Raw genomic sequence first — 26,804 nt, forward strand, 5'->3', positions numbered from 1 at the left:
TCTCAAATTAAGATATAAAACAAATTTTTGTAAACATCTATCTATAAAGTTTAAAAAAAAAAAAACTCTGCAAAGCATGAGCCAAGTCTGATTTTTACAAATTTGGTAAGCTTCCACCCACTCGCATAAAAATCTTTGGCATTATCATTATTATTACTGTGTCAATATAAAAATTATTATTTAATGGAATTTTCAAAATTTGCAGTTAATCAGATTATGGACGTGGTTTGTTTATAGATTTTTATTATACTACCTTATATTCTTAATATAAAACTTCGTTTGATTTTTATTTTGATTCTAAATATAAGATCTAGTTTGATTTTATCTCTCATATTTATACATTTTTTCTCAATATAGTCCTTCTAATAATGATAATCTAGTCAATACATTTGATTAGCAAAGATATTTTAAGAAAGACAACACATCTTTATTATAAATTACTAACTTAACTTATTTTCTTAACATACTCAAATTAGTCAACTAGGTCTTATATTTAGGATAAGAGGTAGTGCATAAATATATAGATAGATTGATTAATTATTTATTAGTTTTTAAAAATAAAATGGCGGTATATATATTTCTGTCAACTTCAGGTCTGATTCTATGGGAATTTGGAATTGGCGGGCTTGAACGTGTAATTTTATACTGGAATAAATAGGGCGCAAACGAGTTGACTTGTTAAAAAAGAAAACCTACCTGTAACTTGTTTTCAAAGGTATGGCTGACTTGTCTCATAAGATAAGCTATTACCATATGTAGTATTTGCTAGCTATAGATTACTCAGCCATGCGTATAAATAAGGTAACTTGGGATAGAATAACTACAACATCAAATTCTTAATATAAGAGCTACTTGAAAAGTTAGATTTTGTTCTAAATATAATATATTTATCTTATTTTTTCAAAATATCATTATTGATTGATTGTAAGGGGTCGAGTTCTCATCAATAATACATTTTATCATCCATTATATATGATTGAAGAAAATAATTTATAAAGACCAATATATGTTTATGATAAATAACTAATTTAACCAATTTATTTAATATCTCGATTAAGAACCGTAGGTAGTAGCTAACTAGTAATTAAACAATAATATATGATGGGAGTGCTAATATAAATGGCTTATGATCATATTTCATGAGCTATAATAATTCATTCCACTAGTATTGACTTAATATTACTTCATGTCCTTAATAATAGTATCAGAATTATTTAACTAATTTAAATAAATTAAAAAAATTAGTTTAGTTATTTGTAATAGATGTATATTATTTTTGTTAGGATGCTCTTTAACCATGCTCTCTACTAGTCTCGTTTACTCATGCTCTCTCTAGTTGATATAAAACCTCACACCCCAATCACCACGTAATGACTTAAACCTTCACAACTATAGGATTTTTCATATCAATTTGTGAAAAATACTATCTCTAATCCTAAATATAAGATTTAATTTGTAGTGCAAAAGACATTACACATTAGATCTTAGACTTAGGATAGATAGTAATGTATTTTTTTTTGGCCAAAAGATAGTAATGTATTATAAAGCATAGACTAATATCTTAAATTTACGTCAATATGTAAAGTAACCTATGTATGTAAAAAGTGAAATTTACGCCACCTTTAATAATTAGCATAAGATTTGGTTTTGCCTCCAAATCTGTTTGATTTTAATTTCCATTTCATTGTCAAATAAGCCTACTTTATGTTTACTTTGAGAGTGACTAGAAGACGTGCACTAATTCCCGGACCATACATATTCATTGGAGCGATGAAAAAGAATAAGCAAACAAGGATTTCGAGGGAGGGTGGCAAAAGTAGTTACTCTGACGGTTATTAATATAAAATCTATTTAACTAATTTGATTGGATTAAAAAATTTAAGTAAGTTATTTAATTATAAAAAATGACTTCTTCTTTTTTCCTAAAACATCATAATCATCTTTCTTAATATCCTATCTCCCTCTTCTACTTGATTATGGTTGAAAGAATATCCATAAGGACAATTTAAAAAAAACTGATAAATATGATAAATTAGTTTTATATCTGGGATCAAAAGCAACTTAATAATTAGATCTCATATTAAGGACCAGAGAAGTATTAATTAATAAGTAAACAAATAAGTTCTCACCATGTGCCAAGCTAATTCATTTAATCTTCAAGGTTGGAGCAGTTTTGTGTTTTGATAAAGCTCACGTTCAACTTTATTATTAATTTCATCATATATTTACACAACACTCCCACACCATATGTAGTTAGTACTACGTACCTACTATGCTAATTATAATATTTCATTTGTAGTCTATAAATGAGATCTTACTTTTAAAACCAGAGATAATAATTAAAAAAAATTAAAATAAAACGAATCAGTCGTACCAAAAAAAATAAAATTAAAAGGATTTACAACAACTTCTCTCCTTGCCTACAAATTTACATTGCTCTTCGTCTAGGAAGAGGTCGTATACATATATATAGATCATTCTTCTCACACCCAAAAACCCTACACATCATCCTTTTCTCCTCTACTCAACAATATGTCATTTGATGAATTACAAAACTGTCCTCCCCCGCCCACACACATACACACACGCACAACTTTCCCTCATCACGTTTCTGCATATATTTGCACGCTTGCGTGTGTCCCTGGCCATTGCGAAAACTCGACCTTTAATTTCTCTAAAGATTAAATCCTGACCGTTGCATATATATATGTACCTATAAGAACATGATATTTGTTCGTGCCATGCATGCGTCGTCTTCTTCTTCATCATTCTTCCAGAAAGTGTCTGGACGACCTGTACAGATCGTAAGGTGCCCAAAGGTGGTCGACGATGCATGGCTTTCTGGAGTCCAACCTGAGCCATGGCTTGCCCTTGCCACTCCAATGTAATAAACTGATCGGACCAGGGTGCAAGCTCCTGCACTTACCTTCAAAATTGTCACCACCGAGCCCGTGCTGATTCCACCGGTGATCCACCGCCTTTATGTTTCCGGCCAACACCAGCAAAAATGGCGGAAGTGAACCTAAGTTATATATCTTCTTCTCCTTCTGCACTTTCATCCACTCCTCCACTTTCTGTGTAAACCCTTCTTTTCTCCATTTCTCTACGTCCATCACCATCACCCCTGTGTTGAAGTAACACGCGTTTCTACCATCGAACGTCTTCGTTAGGTAAGGATCTGACCAGAAGTTGCTCGTGAAATATACAGTGAAGTTAGCGCGGCAATATTCCGGTGCGGCGACGACCTTCCCTTCCATGTCTACACCCCAGAGTTTGGCTATATCGTCGACGACGATGAGGTCTGAGTCTAGGTATATTACACGTCTTACTTCTTTTGGTAAAGCGTCTGCGAGGTAGATTCTTGCGTAGTTTAATGGCTGGTCTAGGGCTAATCGGATGGACTTTGAGATTTTTCCTTGAACGCGGGTTGAATCGAAGCGGGAGATGTTGAAGTTGAGGTAAGGGAAGGTGGATTTGATGCTGTTGTAAAGCTCAGGGTCGTCACGAGCGGAGAGGAAATAGAAAGAGAGGTTTTCTGGGCACGTGGAATGTTGCAGCATCGATTGCACGGCGGCCATGGTTCCCCGGAGGTAGTTTTCGTCGAGGGTCATGGCCACGTGGATGCGGTCGGCGTCATTGGAGCCGCATTCACCGCCGTTGCGGAATGCGGGGGCTTCCCGGAAGAGAGGGAGGTCTGATGAGGAGGAGGAGGGGTGATGGCGGACGCCACGGAGGCGGATGGCGGCTGCGCTGGAGATGGGGTGGAGGACGACGAGGGACAGGAGGCCAAAGAGTAGAGGAAGAGAGGCCATCCTGTCTCCAAGAGATTTTTTTTTTTGGCTCTCTGGTTTCTTCGTCCTCTTTCTGTTTCTTTTTATTGTTGGTGTAGGTGTTTTCTTATTGTTTTCTAAAGGAGGACTAAGGTTTTGGGAAATTTAAGAAAGAATGTAAATGGTTTGGAATGAGAGATGGAGAATGATCGAAATCTGATGATAAAGAGGTAATGTTCATATCTCAAGGGGTTAGGAGTAAGCGAGTTTATGGAAGAGAGAAATTGTCGGAATTTGCTTTTGGACTAGGAATGGACTAATTTTGGTCGTATAGCCGGCAAAGGGAGTCAAACAATGTAGATTTTTTTTTTTCTTTGCTATTGACTGATTCGTTTGTTTATTTCATTAGTAATAATAAAAATAATATTACCTCTTATTCTTAATATAAGAGTTAGTTCACTAATTTGAGTCGATTAAGAAAATTTATTAAATTAGTTACTTGTAATAAATAGGTGTTGTTTTTTCTAGAATATCAGTACTAATTAAATGTATTAACTAAAACTACTATTAGTATAAGAATTATCTTGAAAAAAAGTAGATAAATATGATAGATAAAATGAATTGGGATCTTATATTTAAAACTAAAATAAAAGTCAAAAAAAATTTTATTTTAAGGAGGAGTAGTAGTTTGTTTTTTATTGTAGACATTTTTCAAATAAGAAAACCATGCGCCAAAATAATATGACATGGAGGATATGACACTTTCTAAAATTTTCAAAAAGAAGAGTGTTTTATAATTTTTATAATTATTTATATGTAAAAACAGAAAATAAATATATTTATAAAAAAAAGAAGAGTATTTTCTATTGAAAATTATAAGATAAATGTTAAAATAAACTATGTGCATGAATAGAATATTCATGTTGTGGGGTAGCACTCCCGAACATTGTAAAGCAGCTTTGGTCGCATGGGATGTAGCGTGTCAAGAAAAATCTCAAGAAGGCTTGGGGTTACAACATGCGAAACTGCATAACAAGTCTCTTCTGATGAAATTGGGCTGGAAGCTAGTTAAATGTCGTGATGAACTCTGGGTCAAGATAGTAAGTGGTAAGTATTGTTGCGGTAATGACCTACTACCCAGGGTTGATATGAGAAGAAGGGGGTCAAATGTCTGGTCGGGTATTTTCTCCACAATAATTTGTTGGTGGATCTGGAGACGTCGGACTTATTTGTCTTTGAAGGGAAGAAAGTCCAGAACGAGACAATCATTACTAACTCAAGGGCAATACTGACCAATATGCATGAACTTCAAATGTGTCTTCAAGGGACCAATATGGAAGAAGTGAAGCACAGCCCAAGAGGAGAGAAGTGGAAACCTTCTCAGAGCTACTGGGTACAAGTAAATATTGATGGTGCTTATTCATACTCCCAAAACATAAATGCTTGTGCTGGCTTGTTGCGTAACGACAAGGGAGAGTTCATCTGAGGCTTCTTCTGTCATATTGGCTCTGGTGATGCTTTAACGGCGGAGCTGCATGGCTGCCTCCAAGGTCTCAAAGTCGCATGGGATGGGGATTCAAGCGCGTAATATTGGAAACCGACTCGACGAATGTTCTCGAACTCCTCTCTATGGAACCTGACGAACTCCATGCTGATCATTTAATTGTAAGAGGAATTCAAGATTTATTGAATCAGGACTGGGAAGTCAAGACTACTTATGCTCCTCGAAGCTGCAACGAAGCTATAGACTATTTGGCGAAACTGGGCATTGGGGCACTACCGGGTTTTCATACTGTTTTTAAACCTCCAGATCAACTTACTGCTATTTTGGCTAAGGATTGCCCCCCTATTACCGACAATCCTATAGGATCTAGTTAAGGGATCTTTTGTTATAAAAAAAAAAAGAATATTCATGTTATAACTAACGAGCAGTTGGTCAAACTGGTAAATGGAAACGCCCCCCGTAAGGATGAGAATGCGTGTTCGAGTCCCGGGAAACATTCTTGTTGGGAGAGGGGACAATCCCGCCTATGTGAGCGGCACTCCTACCTCTCGAGTCCAGATTAATCGGTTGCTAATAGGCACCGAATTACTAGGCAGTGTAAGCCCAAAAAAAAAAAAAGAATATTCATGTTGTAAAAAATGAATAAAATATTTATAACTAATAAAAAAATTAAAATAAATTACACGAATAAAAACTTTGTTATGTCTTCTTTATTCTAAGAGATTGACCAACAAATAATTCGAGAGCAGTGAGTTTAATTATAAGATTTTCAATCCCCTGTTTTACCTTAATAACACTAAGAAACTTTTGTTTTACTATATAAATATTGAATGATATATTATAGGGTAAGTAAAGGTGATGTCAGCACCGTGATTTTATTTTTTAGATGTACTCAATACCTCAGTTTTTTTAGTGATACAGTTTTACCCAATCTAGTGCAATCTCACCTATTTTTTTTATTTTCTGATGTGATTATAATTTAGTTACTTTGTATGAAAATTGTTAATAATTTAATTAAAAAGAACCAAATTGTTAATTTAACTGTTAAGATGAAAAAAAAAAAGATACTTTTAAATAAATAAAAAAATGGTGAGATTGCATCAAATTTAAAACATTATGAACAAAATTATATCATTAAAAAATTATAATATTAGGTGCATTTAAAAATAAAATCAAGATGTTGGGTGATAATTTATTTTATATTATACGGTAAGATTAATCAAGAAAGATCACAGCAAATCAAAGTTTGAATTTTTGTTAAAATAAATATTCGTATTTAATATCTAACAGTATTTTGAATAGTATTTATATAAATATACAGGGAAAAAAAGTACTGAGAGGGAGAGATGCGGTTGAAAACGTACGTGCAACTACAAAACGCCAATCGTATCACATTGTTTGTTGTATATCACGTGTGTGTGCATCTATACATTGAATAAGATACAGTGCTTCTGATTAATAATTATGACTTTTCTTGAAACCTTGATCTTTTACACCAACACCAACGCGGGTCAGCGCAGGTGGCAAAAGGCTTGTGTTCTGTTAAGCGTTTCTAATTCTCGGTTTTGATTGTTGGGGTGACGTATATGAAGAAAATCCGCTTGAAAGGGACACCCGGTCATTGAACTGCTTGACAGTTTTCAGTGAGATTAGTGTGTCGCTTGTCTGGCGGGGATACCCGGTTGCTTCACCCCAAAAAAAAAAAATCCGAAGATGAATCTTTACAATTATGAAGATCAATTCTTATGTTTCGGGTTACGCATGAAACCAACGACCCTTGCTTGTCTGTGAATACTCTCCGCACGCTTGATGATATATTCTTCCCGTCCTTAATATAGAACCCAATTGTTATATTAGTTTTAGTCTTAAATATAAGACCTATTTCTTATATTTATCAATTTTCTCTAAATTATCCTTATAGATACTCTTTCAACTACAATCAAGTAGAAGAGGAAGAGGAGGTATTAAGAAAGATAATTGTGGTATTTTAAGAAAAACGTGTCACATTTTTTATAATTAACTAACTTCCTTAATCTAATCAAATAGTTAAATGGGTCTTACATTAAGGGCCAGAGAAGTAACTCGCTTCTAGAATAATTGTAATTATTAGATTCAAAATATAAGTAACTTGAAAAATAATTAATGTTCATTTGTTAATTTTGTTCATACAATTCATGCTTAAAGTGTAATTTGTTGTATTATTTTTTTCTCCTTCATAGCCTCATTTAATATGGGTAAAGTTAAAAAAAATAATTTAAAATAAATCTAATAAATTAACTACTATTTTTCAATTCTAATAAATTAGTTGAAGTAACCTGATGCTGATAGAGTATATAAAACATGTCGTGGAAGTTAATTTCAGTGAATGATTTGTATTTTGTAGAGTACCAATAGTATTTTGTTACAGCAGAATGACACCATGTTTATGTCAGCATTGAGTCAGCAATCCACTGGAGGGGATGAGCATTCAAAACTAATTAATAATATAGTCCAGTGCTAATTAGAGGTTTAGGGTTGTTGATTAGCAAGTTGAGGTCCACCTTTTCATGGAAAGCAACTAGCAGTTAGACTGGGGACATTCCGACACATAGAAGTTTCCACTTAGTCCACTACTTTTTTTTTTGGGCCAAACCACTTAGTTAACTCTTGAAAAGTTGAATTAATGAATGTAATTGGATATCATCATTATATGTGTCCAGAAGGTTCAGTGTCAATTAAAAATTTAACAAAATGAAATCTCATGACTCTGTTTTTGTTTTCCCACCATGAAATCTTATAACTCCGGTTATATTCATATATATATATATATATATATATATAAAGAAATGAAAATATCATAAGTTTTAGTTTTATTATACTCTTCAGAAGGACGAAAGCAAGAAAAAAGTGAAAATGAAATTAAACAAAATTATTATAATACTCATAATATAAATTTTTCAATTTTTAAAGTTAAAAAATCATAAGTTTTGAAAGGCCATAAATAAAATTTTATCCACTCATTATAGAGAAAAAAAAATGGAATTGGTAGAAACTCAGAGTAAATAAGTTCAGAGGAGGGATTCAAATAATGAAATCTTGTAGCAAAATTTTGGGATTTTAGTGAAAACCGCTTTTGGTTCTAATTATAAGATTTGATTTGTAAATTGTAAACGAGATCTTATAATTAAGAGAAAAAAAATAGTACTACATCCGATCCTTAAATCCTCCGGTCCTTATTAAAGACCCAATTTGACTTTTATTTGGTCCTAATTATAAGACCCAATCCATTTTTTTCTTATATTTATGTATTTTTTCCAAGATAATCCTCAATAATGATAGTTTTAGCCAATTTACTTAATTAGCAAGGATATTAGGATAACAACACTTATTTATTATAAATAACCAACTTAACTTACTTCCTTAATCCCTCAAATAAGTCAATTGGGTCTTATAATTAGGACCGGAGGAGTATAAGACCCTGTTTGACTTTTATTTTGGTCCTAAATATAAGACCCCAATCCACTTTGTCTCTCATATTTACTCATTTTTTTCCAAAAAATAATCTAATAATTTAGTTCTAGTTAATACACTTGATTAGCAAGGATATTTTAAGAAAGATAACACCTATTTAGGACAAATAACTAACTCAACTTACTTTTTTAATCTCCTCAAATTAGTCAATTGACTCTTTATAATTAGGCCCGAAGGTAGTGTTTGCATATTAAAGGAGCCAGGTTGCAATTTTTTAACTGAACAATATCTAAAACCCATTATATTACTTTTACCTTTTGGAGAGTTCTGAGGAGAAAAATGATTTTGAATGGATTTGGGTGGGATATTTTTGCATTATCACGGTAAACAGAACTGGACATCGTAATTAAAGATTAATTATGGTTAAAAAAACGTCAGGCTTATCAACAAAAGGGTCTAATATGGTTAAAAAAAGATAGATTTAAACTCTTCCACAGATTCTAAAAGGAACATTAATAAGATATAGATGGGCTTTAGGCACATTTAAAGCCCTAGGGCCTAGAAATTCTAGCCCCACAATAATAAGCCCACAATAAAAATCTTACCATGATAGAGATCAAAATTTCCTACCAATAAAGTTGTATTGGATCTACTAGAATAGACTAATCATTTACAACATAACAAAATAAATTTCAAATTCTCGTTAAAAAAGGTATCCACGTTTAGTACTTGAAGATGTCTCAAATAAGGTTGTATCAAAGCACAATTTCCTCAATAAATCCCATTCACACCATAAATAGTTCCAAGTATTCCTATTGCACTTGGCCCCAGCTAAAGGCTCCAAGTTCACAAGTCAATTTACCAATAACCAACTCTTAGGAGCCTTGCCTTCTCTTCTTCTCTTCGTGTTTGCCTCTATGATTCTCGCATGAAAATGTTTAAAACAAAAGGGTAAAATAAAGTTCAAGTACCCAATAATCAACTTATTATAATGCAAACATGGATTTCAGGCTAGTCCAATAGATGGGTTTAAGTGTTCAAATACATATGAAACATGATAAATTTATAAATCTCCCCATATAAAAAAAGTTGATCCTTTCTTTAAATCTTAACTGAATCCAAGACTAAAGTTTGGTTGGAGTAGCTTAAAAATAACTTTTCAATAATAATTTACGAAATACGAGATAAATATGATAGGAAAATTTTGTTTTGATTTATATGAAGATGCTCATAAATACTTATCTATGGCAGATACAGACAACCCCGCAACACGCAAGATGTAGCCCGTTTAAAGGTGGCAAAGCTCATACCAAGCCAATGGGTTCCGATAAAGTTTGATATATTGTTGAAATAGATGGCTAGAAAAAGATACGATAGCTAATTAAGAACATATGTTATCTTTATTAAAAAGGGGCAGCTTAATGTATGTTTATTTATAATTATAATTAATATTATTCAACTGAGTTCAATATATTTGCAGATTTTTTTACATTACCAAGATTTTTTATATTTAAGAATAATTCTTAATAAAAACGCAGAATATCATGGTGAATTGATGATAAATTTTGCATCAAAATAGTCTTCGTTTAAGAAGTATTTAGGTGGAATCAAACTATGATTTTAAAAGTAATTTTACAATATACGAAATAAGCATCTTAAAAATTTTTTACCTTTGTGTAAAATTACTTTTTTTTTTGGTGATCTAAGGTGATATTAGGGCCTTTGGCCCCCCATCCCCCGGTATCCGGTGCTTTTTCTGGGCCCTAACCTTCCACTGGATCAGGTAAACCCAAGCAACCGATTAATTCGGAGTCGAGGTTGTGTGGAACGCATCCTATAGCACTTTGTGCCAAGATGGGTACCACTCTCTACTTACAAGTGTGCTCCCAGGTTCTCACCTTCGGAGTGTCAGCCGCTAACCACTGCCCCCAACACTTGTTAGTTTGTGTAAAATTACTTTTAAAAAATGTTTTTTATGAACCAAAAACACCCCTTTAGTGCTTGGTACTTATGGTTGTAGAAAAATCTAAACCACCAAAAATGTAATTTAAATGATATAAATTTAATTGTTCTATGATAAATTTATTTTTTAAAAAAAATTTCTGTAAGATTATCTTTATTATAAATTTTGTATTAATTAAAATAAAAAATTATTGTGAAAAAATTTTGTAGAACATGATCAATATGAGCGTTGATGCTCATCTGAGCATAGAATGTGGTGCCAAACTGAAGGAGTGTGAAGCGAGTTAGCGTTAGTGGGTGGGCTGTTAGTGGGCATGATCGGGGTGGGAATTTTCAATTCTGTGGGTAGCATTCTTGCAAGGCAAAGGTGAATGAAAAAGTCTGCAAACGCAAGGTCACGCACCAGAATGATGCTTGCGTGGACCAATCAATATTCAAGATAAATTCGAATTTTGCAGGCACACAGAGAGAGAGAGAGAGAGAGAGTCTGTTTGTATTGGAAGTGTGAGAGAAGAACTAGGGGCAAAGGCATGACAGAAATGATGTTCTGAGTATATCATCATATGAAATTTGCTGTTTCTTTCTTCCTCACTGTATCTCCATCTTTCGAGATAGATTTAGCTGTGGCATTGGCAGGGCTCGAGGCATCCACGTTGAACATTGCTAGGAAACTCAAATTATTTGGTCACCTTGAGGCTTGAGAGGTACCTCTGTTTCTCTCTAGATCTCCGTATTTGTTTTTGTGGTTGTGGGGACTTCCAAAGAGATTGGCCACTTAAAAGTTTTAAAATGGGTCTTGTTTGCTTCAAAAAATATTGGCACAACGATGAAGAATCATTCTCACGGGAGCATCTTTTTATTATAGTTTTAGATTTTAGATTACTAACTAATAATACCCTTGTGAAGTCATGTATTGATGAAGAAACATAAAGAATGGTTCATCCCCCTTCTGAGATTTCCTTTATCAAGCGTGTCTGTATAATCATAAAGATTCTTTTAGATTATACATGCTCGCTATATTCAAGTCTTCCAATCAAATAATACCCGAGTCCCGTAAATAGAATTAAATATGAAGAAGATACATAATGAGGGGGTCTTTTGCCCACCACATGTTTGTTCATTTTCCTCCAATAGCTACCATCACTAAGTGCACGAGATTAAAGTCCTGTTTGTGTTGCACTGCTCATTATCTTTTAAGGAGTAAGAAAAGCAAAATAAAAAAAGACTAGGACACATCAGATCACATCCATTTGATTTAACAAAGCCATTAGCCACAGGCACTTCTGACTCTGACAAACTTGAGAAGGACATATCAAATGAAGCCAAAATCTTGATGGCTTGTAAGCACTAACTCGTATTAAAAACATGATAAGGAACCCTTTTTCCCAAACTAGAGCTGCAGCCATGGTGGGCTCCAATCCTAGCATTTTGCCTTTTTTGGGGTTGTGCGCATGGTACAGTAGCACTCCTGGGGTGTTCATAGTGCACACTAAAAAATTTTTCCTTACTGACCCAAATACGCCAAATTGCACATGTGTGCCAAACTATTGATGCGCGTGGGAGCAAGTATGGCGGCTAAATCCCGCTTCACTCCTTACCAACTATTGCTATTGTCTCGCAGCTAAGGGCTGCGTGGGGACAACATGTCCCTCAAATCTAGTTACGTTTTCAAACAAAGATGGGTCCTAGTGTGCCATGAAGTTGGGAACACATGCTAGATGATGTGTATTCTTGTGGGGTCGTCCACGGTGGTTGTCGGGGGGCGCATAGTGGGACCAATCATGGGTTGTGGTTGCATTATTATTATGATTTAAACTACGGAGTGAGGAGGAGGACGTGGCTTTCAGGCTTGTTGGTTTTAGAAAGGTGACCACTTTTAGTGGGACCAGAGCTTTGGATTTCAATTCCTAAAATCCATTTCTTTATCTCTTCAAAATACCCAACAATTAATGTAAGAAAGCAAGATTTTGGCTTGATACTTTTGATGTGAAAAGGTGAGAATTGGGATTTCGTTAAGAGTTTGTTGTTTGAGACTTTTTAAGTGAGATTTGATTCTGCAAAGTGGTTGACCATTTTTTATTTTTCCTTTGTGATGAGTGCGGAAGATAAAGGGAAAGAGTTTAATTTGCAAATAGTGCGAGTGTTTGTGTGTGCCTGTGTTGGTATGCTAGTGTTGGCTTGCGTGTGAGAGTAAGATAGCAAAAGTGTGGCTTAGGAGATAGTGTTTGAGTTTGGTGGTGCGCGTGCATCACAAAGAGGTGGATTGTGGCCATAATGGAGGTTGCCAGCCACACCCATCAGATTTATTCATGACGCCATACATTCTGCATCATTTCTACCTCTTAAAACTGCAAAATTTGATTCTGAACTCACAAATTTTCATCATTGCTCTCCCATCTTTTCTACCCCAAAATGTAGTTTATTCAGTCCCCCTTCTACCATTTGGTTAGTCTTCTACCTAGCTCTTTCTTTTTCAAATAATTACGTCCACTCATCTATATTGAAAAAGGGGAAGCTTCTCCAATGTTGATTGTGTAGAATTATTAATATAATCTTGACTATACTCTTAAATTGAAAGCCAAGAAGATTACAAACATGATGGAGAAGGTCGTTTTAGCTGTAGGCAGACCAGCTGCCAAAACTTCCTCTAAAAGACGATAAAGCACTAATTACTCCCTTTTACTTCAAAATTACTGTTCCCCTTCCTCATAAACCTAGCCTTGTTAAATTAAACATTATGATCCAAATCAACTTGATGGCTGACCAAATTAGAGTAGAGTTATGTTTGAGCTGGGGTTTAGTTAAAGAAGACAATATAATATGCTCTGTCTAGCAGTTAGAATCATATGTATTCGTATTATAACATAAGATCTTATCAACCTAAAAAAGTTAAATCTTCCGGGTAACATAATGATAAAGCGTTCTTTGATTACTTTCTAACCCCTATACTTTTGAAGACTAATCACTTGGAAGATAAAGAGAATCCTTTTTTTAATTTGAAATCTGACATGGTTAGCAACAGTGCATGCATGCCTTGGTAAATACAGAAAACAAGCCACTAAAATAAATAAATATAATGATAATGCCACCTAGCAACATGAAATTGCATGAAGAATAAAAATGATGCAAGTGCTTTTCATTTCACGTACGGGCCTCCCCCAATTCATGGATATTCTCATTATTTTTCTGCCACGCCTGATTCCTTTTGTATTGTTTTTTTCTTAATAAATATTCTTCTGCATAATAACAATTATCGTTCTAACTCAAAAAATGGATGGCATTTTGGGCACGTCCGTTTAACACCTGCTCTCCTTGGAATAGACAAGGCTGTCTCCATCAGCTGAGTTGTTTTTTCTCCTTTTCCATTATGCAGTAGCCATTATCAGTATTTCAGTATTAAGGGGTGCACACATTACACGCAGTCCTAAGCAATTGGATCCTTTACTTATAATTCTTTTTTTCTTTTTTTATTGCAAAGTAACTATGCTGTGCTCTGCTCATAACCTCTATTGCTGGTAATATAGCTCTAATTGAGAGGTTTAATTACCTATAGCAAGCTAATAATTGTCTTGCACAACTGACAACAGTTAGCCCTGGTTTATAATTGTTGTCCTGCGGAACAACATCTAGCTCGGTTTATGATTATGTTTCTGCTTTATTTGAAGTATCATTCGAATAGTTTTGTTGAATGTGTTTCTGCTTTATTTGAACTATCATTCAGATAGTTATGTTGAATGTTTGAATTTTGACTGATTAAATCAAATTCCTTTCAGTAACTCATGCCTTGGAAACATACTGGATTTTATTTTCCTCTGTGATTGTGAAAAGAAGTTTACCATATGGCTTACAATTATGTCTGTCATCTTCTTGCAACAGGTCAACCAGGTCCTCTAGTCAAAATAGGCCCCCCTGTCCTTAATCTAAAAATCTTTGGATAAACGGGGAAAAAGTAAAGAAAAGATAGGGTTTTTGGATATTTATGGTATCTTAGATAGATACATGTACACATAAAGATTTCATATCTATTAAGAGAATTGTACAATTTATATTTTATGGAAGTTGACAAAACTAAGAATCAAGATTGAAGATCCTTGTACCATTGGATGGTATAAAGTTCTTGCTGTAAAAAAAATATTCCATCAAGGACATGGATATACTTGGTGACTAATTTTCCCCAACACGGGATAGGTCTGTTCCCATCAACATGAAAATAAATACGAGTCTTATGCATTACAAACAATATAATGGATAAATTGATTTATAATATTGATGAGTAATTAATAGAGTAACTTGTTGTAATTTTTTTAAAAAATATTTTGTATTGATTTTAAATCGACTTTCCATTTGAAAGGTAAAGAGAGTAAAGTATAAACTTGCTGTGTTTGCTTGACCACTGCAAATTTAGTGATAAACGATATGTGTGTAGTCGATTTCAATTAAGTGTTGGTTTTGTAAATTCACAAGTCGTGATCAAACATCTCAACAGTTTGGATGCATAGAATAGGCAGGGACAAGGAACAAGCAATTGATGTGTTTGGGCATATATTCTGTTTCCTATTGCTGTCTCTGATGGAAGAGAAGATTTCATATTTAAAAAAAGCAAAAATGAAAGAAAACATAAGAAACTGTTGTATATCATCATCCTATTCACTTCATTATGCCTACAATCATGATTCTTGGTTCCGTCACCCGCATGCTCTCTTCTAAACCCTCCCTACTTCCTATACACTCACTCTCATTCTTATTCACACACCTATAAATCCCATTGACCCCAATCTTTTCTCTCACCTCCTCTTCTACATTCCAATCACACTTTTCTCTCTCATCTTTATCCCTTCACCTCCTAAAACCTACGTTTTGCTCTGTTTTACTCTGTTACATCTTCGTTTCCCACATAGCACTACGCATTCAAGCCAATGGCTGTTTCTGGTTTTGAAGGGTTTGAGAAGCGCTTGGAGCTCCATTTCTTTGGAGATGATCCAGTTTTTCACCAACTGGGTCTTAGGAAACTTGAATTTGAATCACTCCAACAAGTCCTTGAAGCTGTTCAATGCACTGTAGTTTCAGCGGTCGGCAACTCCTACTTCGATGCTTATGTGTTATCAGAATCGAGCCTCTTTGTCTACCCAACCAAGATCATCATCAAGACTTGTGGGACCACTCAACTGCTCAAATCCATCCGTCCCTTGATCTACTATGCTCAGCATCACTTAGGCCTCACCCTCTGCTCTTGCCGCTACACCAGAGGCAGCTTCATCTTCCCAAAGTCTCAGCCTTTCCCTCATACTAGCTTCAAAGATGAAGTTATGTATTTGGAAGAGACCATCCCCGCAAATCTCTGCTACAGAAAAGCTTCAATCATGCCTTCCAAATCTTCTTCTCATTGTTGGCATGTTTTCACAGCTAGTGATGATTCTGACCTACCTTACCTCCGTGACAATGAATCGTCATCGTCATACACCATGGAGATCTGTATGACAGAGCTCGATCCAGTCCTCGCTCGCAAGTTCTTCCGGCCGCCTGAGGATGGGAAAACGGGGGACTCTGCTGGGAAGGACATGACGGAGCTCACAGGCATCAATGAGATCAACCCTGAAGCACTTATCTGTGACTTTGCATTTGATCCTTGTGGGTATTCTATGAATGGCATGGATGGGGATCGGTACTCCACCATTCATGTCACTCCAGAGGATGGTTACAGTTATGCAAGCTTTGAATGTGTAGGCTCCGTGAACGATGATATAGTGCATGTACTAAGGAAGGTGGCTCATATTTTCCGACCAGGTACTATGTCTGTGTCCACCACGTGCAGTGACTATGAAAACGAGATATGGACGCGTGTGGCAAGTGCCGTTGAGCCTCTGGGTTTGAAATGCCGGAGTTGTGCAATGGACCAGTTTCCTGCAGCTGGCAGTGTTGTGTTTCAAACGTTTACATCTCGCCGGAGAAGCACTTAAAACCCCAAGATTTAAGGGGTGACAACAGTGACGAGAATGGCGGCAACAGCGGTCGGAAGTAGCGGAGGGAGAGATAGTAGATAGGGAGTTAGAATTAGTTGAAAATTCTGGGGGATGATGGATGACATGGCTAAATGTGATTATTGTGGATTATGAATGTTGGGGCTGACTTGCTTAGAAAGATACAAAAGAAAAATGGTAATCAAGTTTGAAGAGCTAAGAGATGAAGGTATTGGTTATGGAAGGAAGGGAGGGGTTCTGAGTCAAGTTTTCTTAGGCGTTTGTTATTGAGTTTTTTAATAAATATATGATATGTGGATAAATTCTTTTGAAACATTTAATTATGTGACTTTGAATTATAAAAAAATTCCACTTATCATATCTTTATTAAAAAATTTAATAACCAGTATTTAAAAACTGTATTTAAATTTTGTCTATTTCAAAATAGTGAAAAAAAGGGAAGGTGGGAAGGTAGGGTGGGGGAAGGTGTTTACTGGATGATCATGATAATGCACCCCACTTAGGCCTGTCACGCCTAAGATTTTTGAGCTTGTGTAGTGGGTTTTTAAAGTGCTCTTGTTTGAGGCTATGTTGATCTCTCTCTCCCCCTCCTCCCCTCCTCTATCATCTACCTCTCTTGTCTTTTATGCTCTGTTTCTAGATTATTATAGAACAAAATCTTGCTTTTGGCATATAATTATCAATTATATCCCTTCATTCTTGGTCTGTTACACCCAGTTATGGGAACCCTGCAATCAAAAAGAATATATGTGCATGAAGCAATACCAGAGTGTTTGTATGGAAAATTTTGACTGGTCATATTACAATTTCTTTTTGCATGGGCTTTTCACTTCGCAGGGAATATCCTTTTAGCTAGTGCTTAAGACACAAAAGAAAGTGGGTATACAAATATAAGGGAAATATTTGTTATTTTTTAAGCTCAAAGTAACGACCCTATCTACCTTCCCTTCTGGTCTTGCAGATAAAATATGGTGTTAGTGTTGGTGGTGGTGGTGGTATGTAACTTAACATGCACGTGGCCATAATTGAATTTGGGTGACAGGCAAGCCATGTAGAATAAGGGAAATAGATGACAAAAGACACAAAAGTAGGAGACAGGTAGAGAAGCAATAATAGTTTGTCCCAAGTTCATATATATATATATATATATATATATGCATATATCAGTTTGCCTTTTAGATAAACAAGGGAGATCTAACCAAAAAGGTTCATAATAACCCAATGTGTTTGATATAGTACGAGCCACACCACCTAAGACATGGATACAAGTAGGCGCACGGTATTTACGATGTCTTCTTTTTGATCCCTCTCTTTTCAGGGAGATAGAGCCTAGATTGTGTAGTTTGAAGGATTTTAGAAACAGAAGGTAAAGAAAAATTGTCCATGGATGCATCTTTTCCCCCACTTTTTGGGTGTGCAAACAATGGGGGAAAAGAGAAGATCTAGATTCCAAAATTTGTGCGAAACTTGGTAAAATGTAACCCCTCCTGAAATAAATGCCGGGGCAGGGGACGTGAAGTTCCAGATTTTACTTTCCAAAATTATCTTTGTTTTGTTATTCACCGCTACTAGGCACTCCCTTCGGAGAAGTAACATTTTCTTGCATTAATTATCGCACATTATTTCTCACTTACTCTCTTCGTAGACATGGCATTTTTGAAAAATAAATTACATTTTTAACATTTTTTTAAACTAACTTTAATCAATATTTTCATTTTCGTGATTTGATTTAAATTTAATGCCTTTTTATATATGTTTTTTTTTTTGTTGAAATCAAAGTAAAAAGGAGAAACTTATTTAACTGTGAACTGACTATATAATTATAAATTAAAAAAAGTTACAGATCTAATTCATTAAAAGCTAGGTGAAGCCAAATTTATTTATATACTCCATTGAATTTTTAATATAAAAGTTACTTAGTTAATTTAGATAGATAAAAAAAATTAGTTGGCAAAAAGATAGATAAAAAATTAAATAAATTAGTTAATTATGATAAATAAGATATCATCTCTCACAAATGCCTCTATATAACATTAGATTACATATCAATTTACGAGTTTAGTAATTAATTTGGACAAAAATAATAAATATAAGAAACAGACTGAATTAAAATATTATATCTAGTATCAAATCTAACATCCCAATCGGCTCCTATATTAGGATGAGGAGGAAGCAATTTTTATCAGTAGCCAAAAATATTTGTGTCAAAATTAATAGTATGAGAATGATTAGTTGGTGAATTGTATCGTCTAAGACTTTGTTTGGAATCATGATTGAAATCACTTATAAAAACATTTTAAATAAGTTAAGATAAAACTCTTCTCATATATTTATTTTGTATTTTGTAAAGTATGATTAAAAAAATGCTTATATATTTTTTTTTGGTAAAAAAAATGCTTATTCTAAACGAGTCCTAATACTTCCTGGATGCCAGTCGACACCACTAAGGAAAGAGAATTTTCCCTTTTCCCTTTGTCTCGCGCACAGGTGGAGAATGTGGGACAGTGAGAGTACCACAGCACTTTGGCCAAAAAAAGAGAGAATGAGAGGCTAGGGAGTGGGAGGAACAAATTAGTGGACCTTTTGTCTAAACTTAAAAAATTAGTAATTCCTAGAAAATATAAATATTTTATGAAAAATATTTTGTCTTGTCAAGGTTTTATTAAAAAAAATGATTTTGTTTATTTTGTTACAATAATTAAAAAAATATTATCATTATTTTTTTTTTATTGAACTCAAGATATTAGCAGCGACCAATCTTTTTGCAGAGTATATTTTTCGAAGGGGCTTCACTGTTAGTCACGAGACTTTCTTTACACGCACCATCAGGGATCATTATTATTCAGTAATTTTCAAATTTTATGATATGTCTGTATATTTCTATTGATAAAATGATTTTATTATTTGGTTGGTTTTAAATTTTTCATATCTCCACATATTTTCATATTTTAATGGAGTTTTTTTTCTTATTTACTGCATCTAATTATTTCCAGAAACTACTCAACTAGTTTCCAGGAATAATTTTAAAAAAATATTTTCTATTTTTCATTCTGATTATTTTCATAAATTTTGAAAAATTAATTTTTTAAAAAAGAAAAAGCAAGTGATTATTTCATTAAAAACAAGCTTAAATAAACGATCTTTTGTTTTTTTGGCTTTGATGTGTAAGGTTCAAGGCTCCAAGATCTATCCAAGAATAATGTTGGCTATTTATGAAAACCAAGAAGCTCCCATTTTATGGATTTTCTATTTTCTTACAATGAACATGATAGTTCTTATTCCATATAGTTCAATCAAATTTCCAATAGTATTATCAAAAACTCCACAGAACTAATTTGTTTTTGTCTTTCTAACCTGTTTTCCATTTCCTGCTGTTAAAAATTAAAAAAAAAAAGGAACAAAATAATGTCAAGAAAAGTAATTGGGCTTTATCAGGAGAAATGCTATTAAACTGGGCCCACACTATAATGGGGCTGGGCCCATTGTGGGCTTCTTCTGCCCCACAATGAATCTTGAAGACCCCATTTCTTCAACCCAAAGATACTGACCCGCTTGCCCCAAAATGGTGGTCCTGTATTCAACTTTATTTTCGGTTGGGAGAATTTCCCTGTAGGTGTAGGGACTGAACTAAAGTCACGGGGTTTCTTTAATATAAAAACTAGTTAAAAATTAAATTTATTCATAAATATAAAATCTCAATTTATTTTATTTTTTAAGTCTATAATATTTAATCTAAAATATTCCTGTTGATTATGAAGAGTTTCTATTAGGAGAAATTTTCTAATGCATATGATTAAAAAAGATTATTTAAGAAAGCCCACATATATACTATGATTAACTAATTCAACTAATTTTTTTAATTTTTTTCAAATTAGTTATTTAGTTGTTATATTAAAAAACGGAAATAGTATTTTGTTAGTTGATTACCAAAATGTCCTTCACTTACTGTGGGGGAAAAAAGGCATCCCTCCAGGCTCCGTCGCAGACACTGGCAATTATATATTGGCCATTTTCATTTCATCCAATCAAATCTAAATTTTGATGAGGAGGATTGGCTACTGAAATGTGGTTGGATATCTATAAATATTTGTTTTTTTTTAATAGTTTCTGCACATTCCAATTTGCCACTAGTGGGAGAGTTATGATCACGCTCATGAATTCATATCAATATATCTGTACCTAATAATTTAAAAAAAAAAAAGGAAGTTATAAATAGGTCACACGATAGACATATTTACAATTCAGCCATGCAAATCTAATGAGACAGGTCATTCGGCATTTGAGTATCATTTTTACACATGCAAGAAACAAAACTACCCCTTGTTCAATTTTTTTGATACGCCTATTTAATTGGATTAAATTTGAGCCAAATCATGTTTAATTGGGAACGGCTCTTTTATAGGCATTTTCTGTATTTAGGAGGTGTTTGGATGAAAACCAAACCATGATTTTAAAAATGTTTTTACGGTATACGAGGCAAATATATAGAGGAGTTTGTCTTGTTTTGAGGAAAAGTGATTTTGAGAAGCACTTTTTAGTACTTCCAAACACCCCCTTAGACAGATTCAAATTCAAGAGCTTATGTTTAATCCTACCATTAAAACCAAGGCTTATTGGTACCCTTTATTCAAATTTTACATATAAACTTATAAGTCAAATTTCTAGACTTGCAACTTAGAACTCGTAAATTTATGAGTGAATTTGCGTAATTTTTGTATTATTTAAAAATACATTTTAAAGATATTTATTACATTTAACAAATTTTAATACAAGTTTTTAATCCACTGAATTTAATTATTTGTAATTGAAAAGAATTGAAAGGAGCACTATGAAAGGAATTAGCTTCCATTAATGTTTCTATAATGTCTAACCATCTTTTCAAAATAAAATTATAGATTAAAATATAAATTTATTTTAAAAGTTTTCACTTAAAAGTATAGTTTGGATGCAAAATTTAAAACCATGACAGTTTTTTTCTATCATTAAAATGTTAAAAGTTACTCCCTCCGTTCCTTATTATAAGAGACAAATAACTGAAATATGTTGATCAAAAAAACAGTTAAAATTAGTTAAGAACAATTAATGTGTAAAAAGTATAATTTTTTTTCCAAAAATGCCCTCATTAATAAGGAGAGAGCATGAGAGAGAACAATTAAATTATTAAAAGAAAGAGAAGTGGGAGGGAGAGAGAGTGTGAGTTGGAGATAATAAATATGGGTAAAATAGTAAATCAACACAAAAAGGTAGAGACAACTTGTAAGTGTCTCTTATATATAGGAACATGCCATAAGTATCAAATGTCTCTTATAATAAAGAACGGAGGGAGTAATATCATTATTCTAACAATCAATATTAATTTAATGTTAGGGAATAAATCTTTTATGACAAGTTTGCATCAAAATTTTTTTTTTCAGATGTCCTATTTAAGTATTTAAGTAAAAGCTTTCAAAATAAATTTATTCTTTTTAATTCAAAAATTATTGACTTTTTTTACCCCAAAGGAAAGGTGTGAAGGGCACCTGTGATCAGCGCATGTGCGCATTGCAGCCCTGCAACGCCGTGGCGACAGTTTAAAAACCGAACGATAGTAATTGACCTCGAGATGTCATTAAAATGCCCCAAACAACCTCATTGCTATTATTAGTTGATCACCCATTAATTAATTCCTTTGTCGCCATACGTTTGAAATTTGTGCTTGTCTTTTTCTGGTCTTTTGGCAAGAAAAAAACAAAAAACTTTTTCCATTTGTCGATTTCCTCTGTCCATTTTTCTCTTCCCTTGCCCACTGTTCTGCATTGAGTTTTGTTTTTTTTGCGGGGTGGGTGTTTTCTTGGCCTGTGGTTTGTCTTCCTTCTGAGACAAACCCACCCGTCCATGCGCATATTCACGCCCAATCCCAATCAATATCTCTGTCTCTTTCTCCCTCTGGTTCTTGTTGAAGGAAAAAATTTCATCTTCCTTTGATTCCCTCTTATTCCTGGGTCTTGTCTCTGCCTCCACGCAATAGTACGGTTCTTCTTTTCTTTTTGGATTGCCCCACCTCCACTTTCCTTAATGCGAAAGGTCCTTTTCTTTTTGGGATTGCCTTCTTTTGGTGGGGGTTACTTTAGGGTTTTCTGATCCTCGAGTGATTAGCTTCTTCTGGGGTTTGATTTCTCCGTAATTTTTCGAACAATTCCGTGTTTATCTCAATCTGTTAGGACAGCTTTCTTCGCGAAATGGTAATTCTTTCCTGATTTCCGTGTCTAGGGTTTGTTCATGTTTCTAAGAATGTTGAGTTTCAGAAACACCTACCGGTTCTTCCTACCCAGAATCAGCTTACCTGTATATATGAGCCACCAGTGTTGTAAGCCTTAGGTGAGGATTATTTGTCTCGTTCGAGGTTCCCTTTGAAACATGGGTTGTGTCCATGGCAAGTGTTGTCGCGGCTACATTCCGCCGTCGGAGTGTGGTGGTACTAGCAGCTGCCGCGGACTCGGCCCTCGCCGTCGCCAAAGGAAACACAAATTTACTCAAAGTTCATTGAAGTTTGCTCCTGTTCCTTCCCACAACTACGTTTTAGAATACTCGTTTCTCACACAGCAAGGATACTACCCTGATTCACCTGATAAAGAAAACCAGGATACTTTCTGTATTAGGACACAGATTCAAGGTAACCCAAACGTCCATTTTTTCGGTGTCTATGATGGGCATGGTCAATGTGGTAGCCAGTGTTCGAATTTTGTTAGGGATAGGTTGATAGAAACATTATCAAATGACCCTGCATTGTTGGAGGACCCCGGTAAAGCTTATACTTCAGCATTCTTGGCAACGAATTACCAATTACACAACAGTGATATTGATGATTCTATGAGTGGCACTACTGCAATCACAGTGCTTGTTGTTGGGGACACACTTTATGTTGCTAATGTTGGTGATTCCAGAGCGGTGCTGGCAGTAAAGGATGGGAATTGCATCGTTGCTGAGAACTTGTCTAATGATCAGACACCGTTTCGGAGAGATGAGTATGAGAGAGTGAAACTTTGTGGTGCAAGGGTGTTGAGTGTTGATCAGGTGGAAGGGCTAAAGGATCCGGATGTCCAAACATGGGGTGATGAAGAGAGTCAGGGAAGCGATCCTCCAAGGTTGTGGGTTCCAAATGGGATGTATCCTGGAACTGCATTTACAAGGAGTTTAGGGGATAGTTTGGCAGAGACTATTGGTGTCATTGCTACTCCAGAAGTGTCAGTGGTTCGGCTGACACCTAATCATCTTTTCTTTATTGTGGCAAGTGATGGCATATTTGAGTTCCTATCAAGCCAAACTGTTGTTAACATGGTACGGCATGCAACTTGTTTTCGTGGTAGTTCTTTTGGTCCTTTCAATGTCTTCAAGTTACGAAGTATTTTTGTTGAGATAGTAGTTTATGCTGTTGACCAATTTTTATTAGTTGAATAGTTGAATTTGACTTGTCTGCTGTCAGTGGAAGTCTTGTGACATTTGTTAATGGCTCACTATTAAAGGCTTGAAAACATTGATGCAGTATATATCCTCCCCTAATCAAATGTTTTTGGCAACTTTAGGTTTCTCATTAAGGATCGCTGGGGGATATTATTTTAGACCATGCTTAAGCCAGTAAAGCTTACATGATAAGCTCTTCTCACAGTAGTGCTTATGTATAGTGGAACCTGGCTTGTAGTCATTATATAAAGTTCATAGTTGAAATGCTATGTACTTTGTTGTTACCTCCTTCATAATTTCTCTTGATAAATTCTGATACTTTTATAATGTAGGCAGCAAGCTACACAGATCCTGGTGAAGCATGTGCTGCCATTGCTGGAGAGGCATATAAACTATGGTTGGAACATGAAAACCGAACAGATGATATAACAATTATCATAGTTCAGATCAAAGGCCTATCTAATGTATGGATTACTTGAACAATTCAAGGGCTTCTTTTAATTTTAATGTTTTTATTCTTGCATATAGGTTTTTATGAATATGTTAAATAAATCTTGTATGCCCATCAATATTTTTGACCACCTAAGAAAATACAGATGGCAAGAAAACGACTTTTTATTGTGAAAATTCTCCTGGGTCGGTATTCTAAGCTAGTAATTTGCTATCGTGCATTTATTGTATATTGTATGCCCACTAATATTTGTTTTGATCATTTAGGCAGGTACGTCTGGAGTTGGAGTAGATAATATTAATGTTAGTACGGCAACGCGGGCAAGGAGAGGAACTTCTGAAGTATCTACTACCACTTCATCGGATGTTTATTGTTCTGTGAGGAGTGAGCTCTCTGATCAACAGTGCTGTCAGAACGTAGTTTCAATGAGAAGCCCAGCTATAATTGTCCCATCTCCATCATGCCAAAGACCGGTTGAAGAGGTTAGTGCCTTTTTTTTGTTTTTTTGGTGTCTTCTGATTATGATCCCTAGTATAAGTGTCGGTGACCACTTCAGTTCAAAACTTAGATTGGTTGAGTAAGGGCTCAGAACTAGTTTATTACAATATCCCCAACACTAAGTCCTTCCCTTTCCATTTACAGTGATTGAAGAGAGGCTTTATGGAAGCTTCATCAAGTTTTGTTGTAATTTCTCCCACGTGGTAGGTTTCTTCATTCTGTTTTACTCTTTTGAATTACTGTTGTATATTTACTGGCTCCATATGAGTCATATTGCAAGTTTCAAATGGTGGCTTGATTCTTCCATTGACTCAAATATAGGTATTAGAGCTGCTATGCTGTCAAAAGTGATCTTGCCCTCTTTGGAAGACCATTTCTACTTGTAATACGATCCATTCATTTCCAAGAATAAAAAGTTATATGAATGGCTTATCTTATGTAAGCTTCAGTTTTAATTCAATATATTTGTTGCCTTTTACCAAGAAAAATGCTGACTCTATTTTTATTTTTTAGGCAACTGAAGGTTCCTGCTTTGAGGAGCATATCTTAGGCAGCTGAAGGCTTCCATTTTGGAATGTAGAAAGCTGAACTGGTCAATGTTAATTTTCTTCTAATTCAGATTATAGAACCACATGAGAAGCACACAAAGCCAGTTTCCTGGGATGGCTCTGCCCCTCCAGATTTTAACATTGAGAGGGAACCTAAAGACAATTCGGGATTAAGGAGGAAGGGTCAGATCAAGGTAAAGAATTTGACATGTTTCATATTGAGTTCTCCAATGAAAATATTAAATCCAAGTCCTCTTTTGGCGAAAAAAATGATTCACGTGATGCTGAGCTGTAATAATATTTACTTGGGATGTTTTCATTGGAGGACTTGATAACAAAACATGTAGAAATTGCTTAGAGATTTTCCGGGAAAAGGAACTTATGCAGCACACTGGGTGCTTACAAACTGAGGAAACTCAAACACACAAGGTGGCAAACTGGGTCGGCAGAACTGCCTTTTTTTAGCATCCAAAGCAGATCCATGTTCTCTCAGTGCAGATGCTGGATCGGCTCCATTGTTGTGTGAATCAGAACAATATCTGCGTTTTTTATTTGCATTGCAAGATCAATTCCATGTAAAATGCCGAATTATTAATTTTCCTTTCCTTGGGTAGGTGAAGGAATCAAGTTTTCAATCCAACACATTTTGGATATTTTTTTTCCACGTCTCTCTACTAGATTCATTGATGCCTTGTGGCCTTCCAAAATGTTGAATTCTCAGTGTTGACAATAAATAAGTTCTTTTACATTATCAGTTTGTTAAACGGGATTAAAAAAATTACTTGTAATAGTATAGAAGCAGTAATGGAATTAATCTCTCTCTCTCTCTCTCTCACAAATCTGTGCAGCTCTGAAATGCCTTGTTAAATGAATCATCATCAATACATCTGACAAAATTATACTTGTCACCTGTGTATATTGCGGTTATTTCGAAAAGTCCGCTCCAATTTGCATATAATCAATGATTTATAGATACGCATAATCTCAGCGAAGCGATGAAACTAGATCAGTGGATATCAAACAAGCGTCGTCTCATATGATTTAATTAGTCGCTTCAACTAATGATTTGACAGTTGAATTAGTGATTCGTTGATCCAATTCTTGCTTCATTTCCCGCATAAGATTAGCGAGCATTTACCTTGGCTTCGTATTTTAACTCCTTTGGAGTTTTCATTCTCGTACAAGCTACAAACCTTGGCTCCC

General features: G+C 34.7%; 3 protein-coding genes across 5 annotated transcripts; 2 read left to right on the forward strand and 1 right to left on the reverse strand.

The window, feature by feature from the left end:
* Positions 1-2,765: 2,765 nt before the first annotated feature.
* Positions 2,766-3,812, reverse strand: LOC114751809 (probable galacturonosyltransferase-like 4). The gene has a single exon (XM_028940484.1). The coding sequence runs from the start codon at positions 3,810-3,812 to the stop codon at positions 2,766-2,768; it is 1,047 nt and encodes a 348-aa protein (XP_028796317.1).
* Positions 3,813-15,477: 11,665 nt separating this feature from the next.
* Positions 15,478-16,643, forward strand: LOC114751810 (S-adenosylmethionine decarboxylase proenzyme 4-like). The gene has a single exon (XM_028940487.1). The coding sequence runs from the start codon at positions 15,603-15,605 to the stop codon at positions 16,641-16,643; it is 1,041 nt and encodes a 346-aa protein (XP_028796320.1). The 5' UTR covers positions 15,478-15,602.
* A 5,830-nt stretch (positions 16,644-22,473) lies between these two features.
* Positions 22,474-26,352, forward strand: LOC114751806 (probable protein phosphatase 2C 35). 3 transcript variants are annotated; one of them, XM_028940479.1, is made up of 6 exons: positions 22,474-23,981; positions 24,437-24,568; positions 24,822-25,037; positions 25,198-25,256; positions 25,375-25,491; positions 25,567-26,352. In XM_028940479.1, exons 1-4 carry the CDS (start codon positions 23,061-23,063, stop codon positions 25,198-25,200), a joined length of 1,272 nt encoding a protein of 423 aa, XP_028796312.1. In that variant the 5' UTR covers positions 22,474-23,060; the 3' UTR covers positions 25,201-25,256; positions 25,375-25,491; positions 25,567-26,352. The 3 variants fall into 3 exon arrangements, with proteins under 3 accessions (XP_028796312.1, XP_028796313.1, XP_028796314.1); XM_028940480.1 differs by lacking the exon at positions 24,437-24,568; XM_028940481.1 differs by lacking the exons at positions 25,198-25,256; positions 25,375-25,491; positions 25,567-26,352 and having other exon boundaries at positions 24,826-24,989.
* Positions 26,353-26,804: the final 452 nt, after the last annotated feature.

The sequence above is a fragment of the Neltuma alba genome, unplaced genomic scaffold (genome assembly GCF_004799145.2).
Source record: "Neltuma alba isolate B1F8T4 unplaced genomic scaffold, ASM479914v2 tig00007115_pilon, whole genome shotgun sequence".
Taxonomy (NCBI): domain Eukaryota; kingdom Viridiplantae; phylum Streptophyta; class Magnoliopsida; order Fabales; family Fabaceae; genus Neltuma; species Neltuma alba.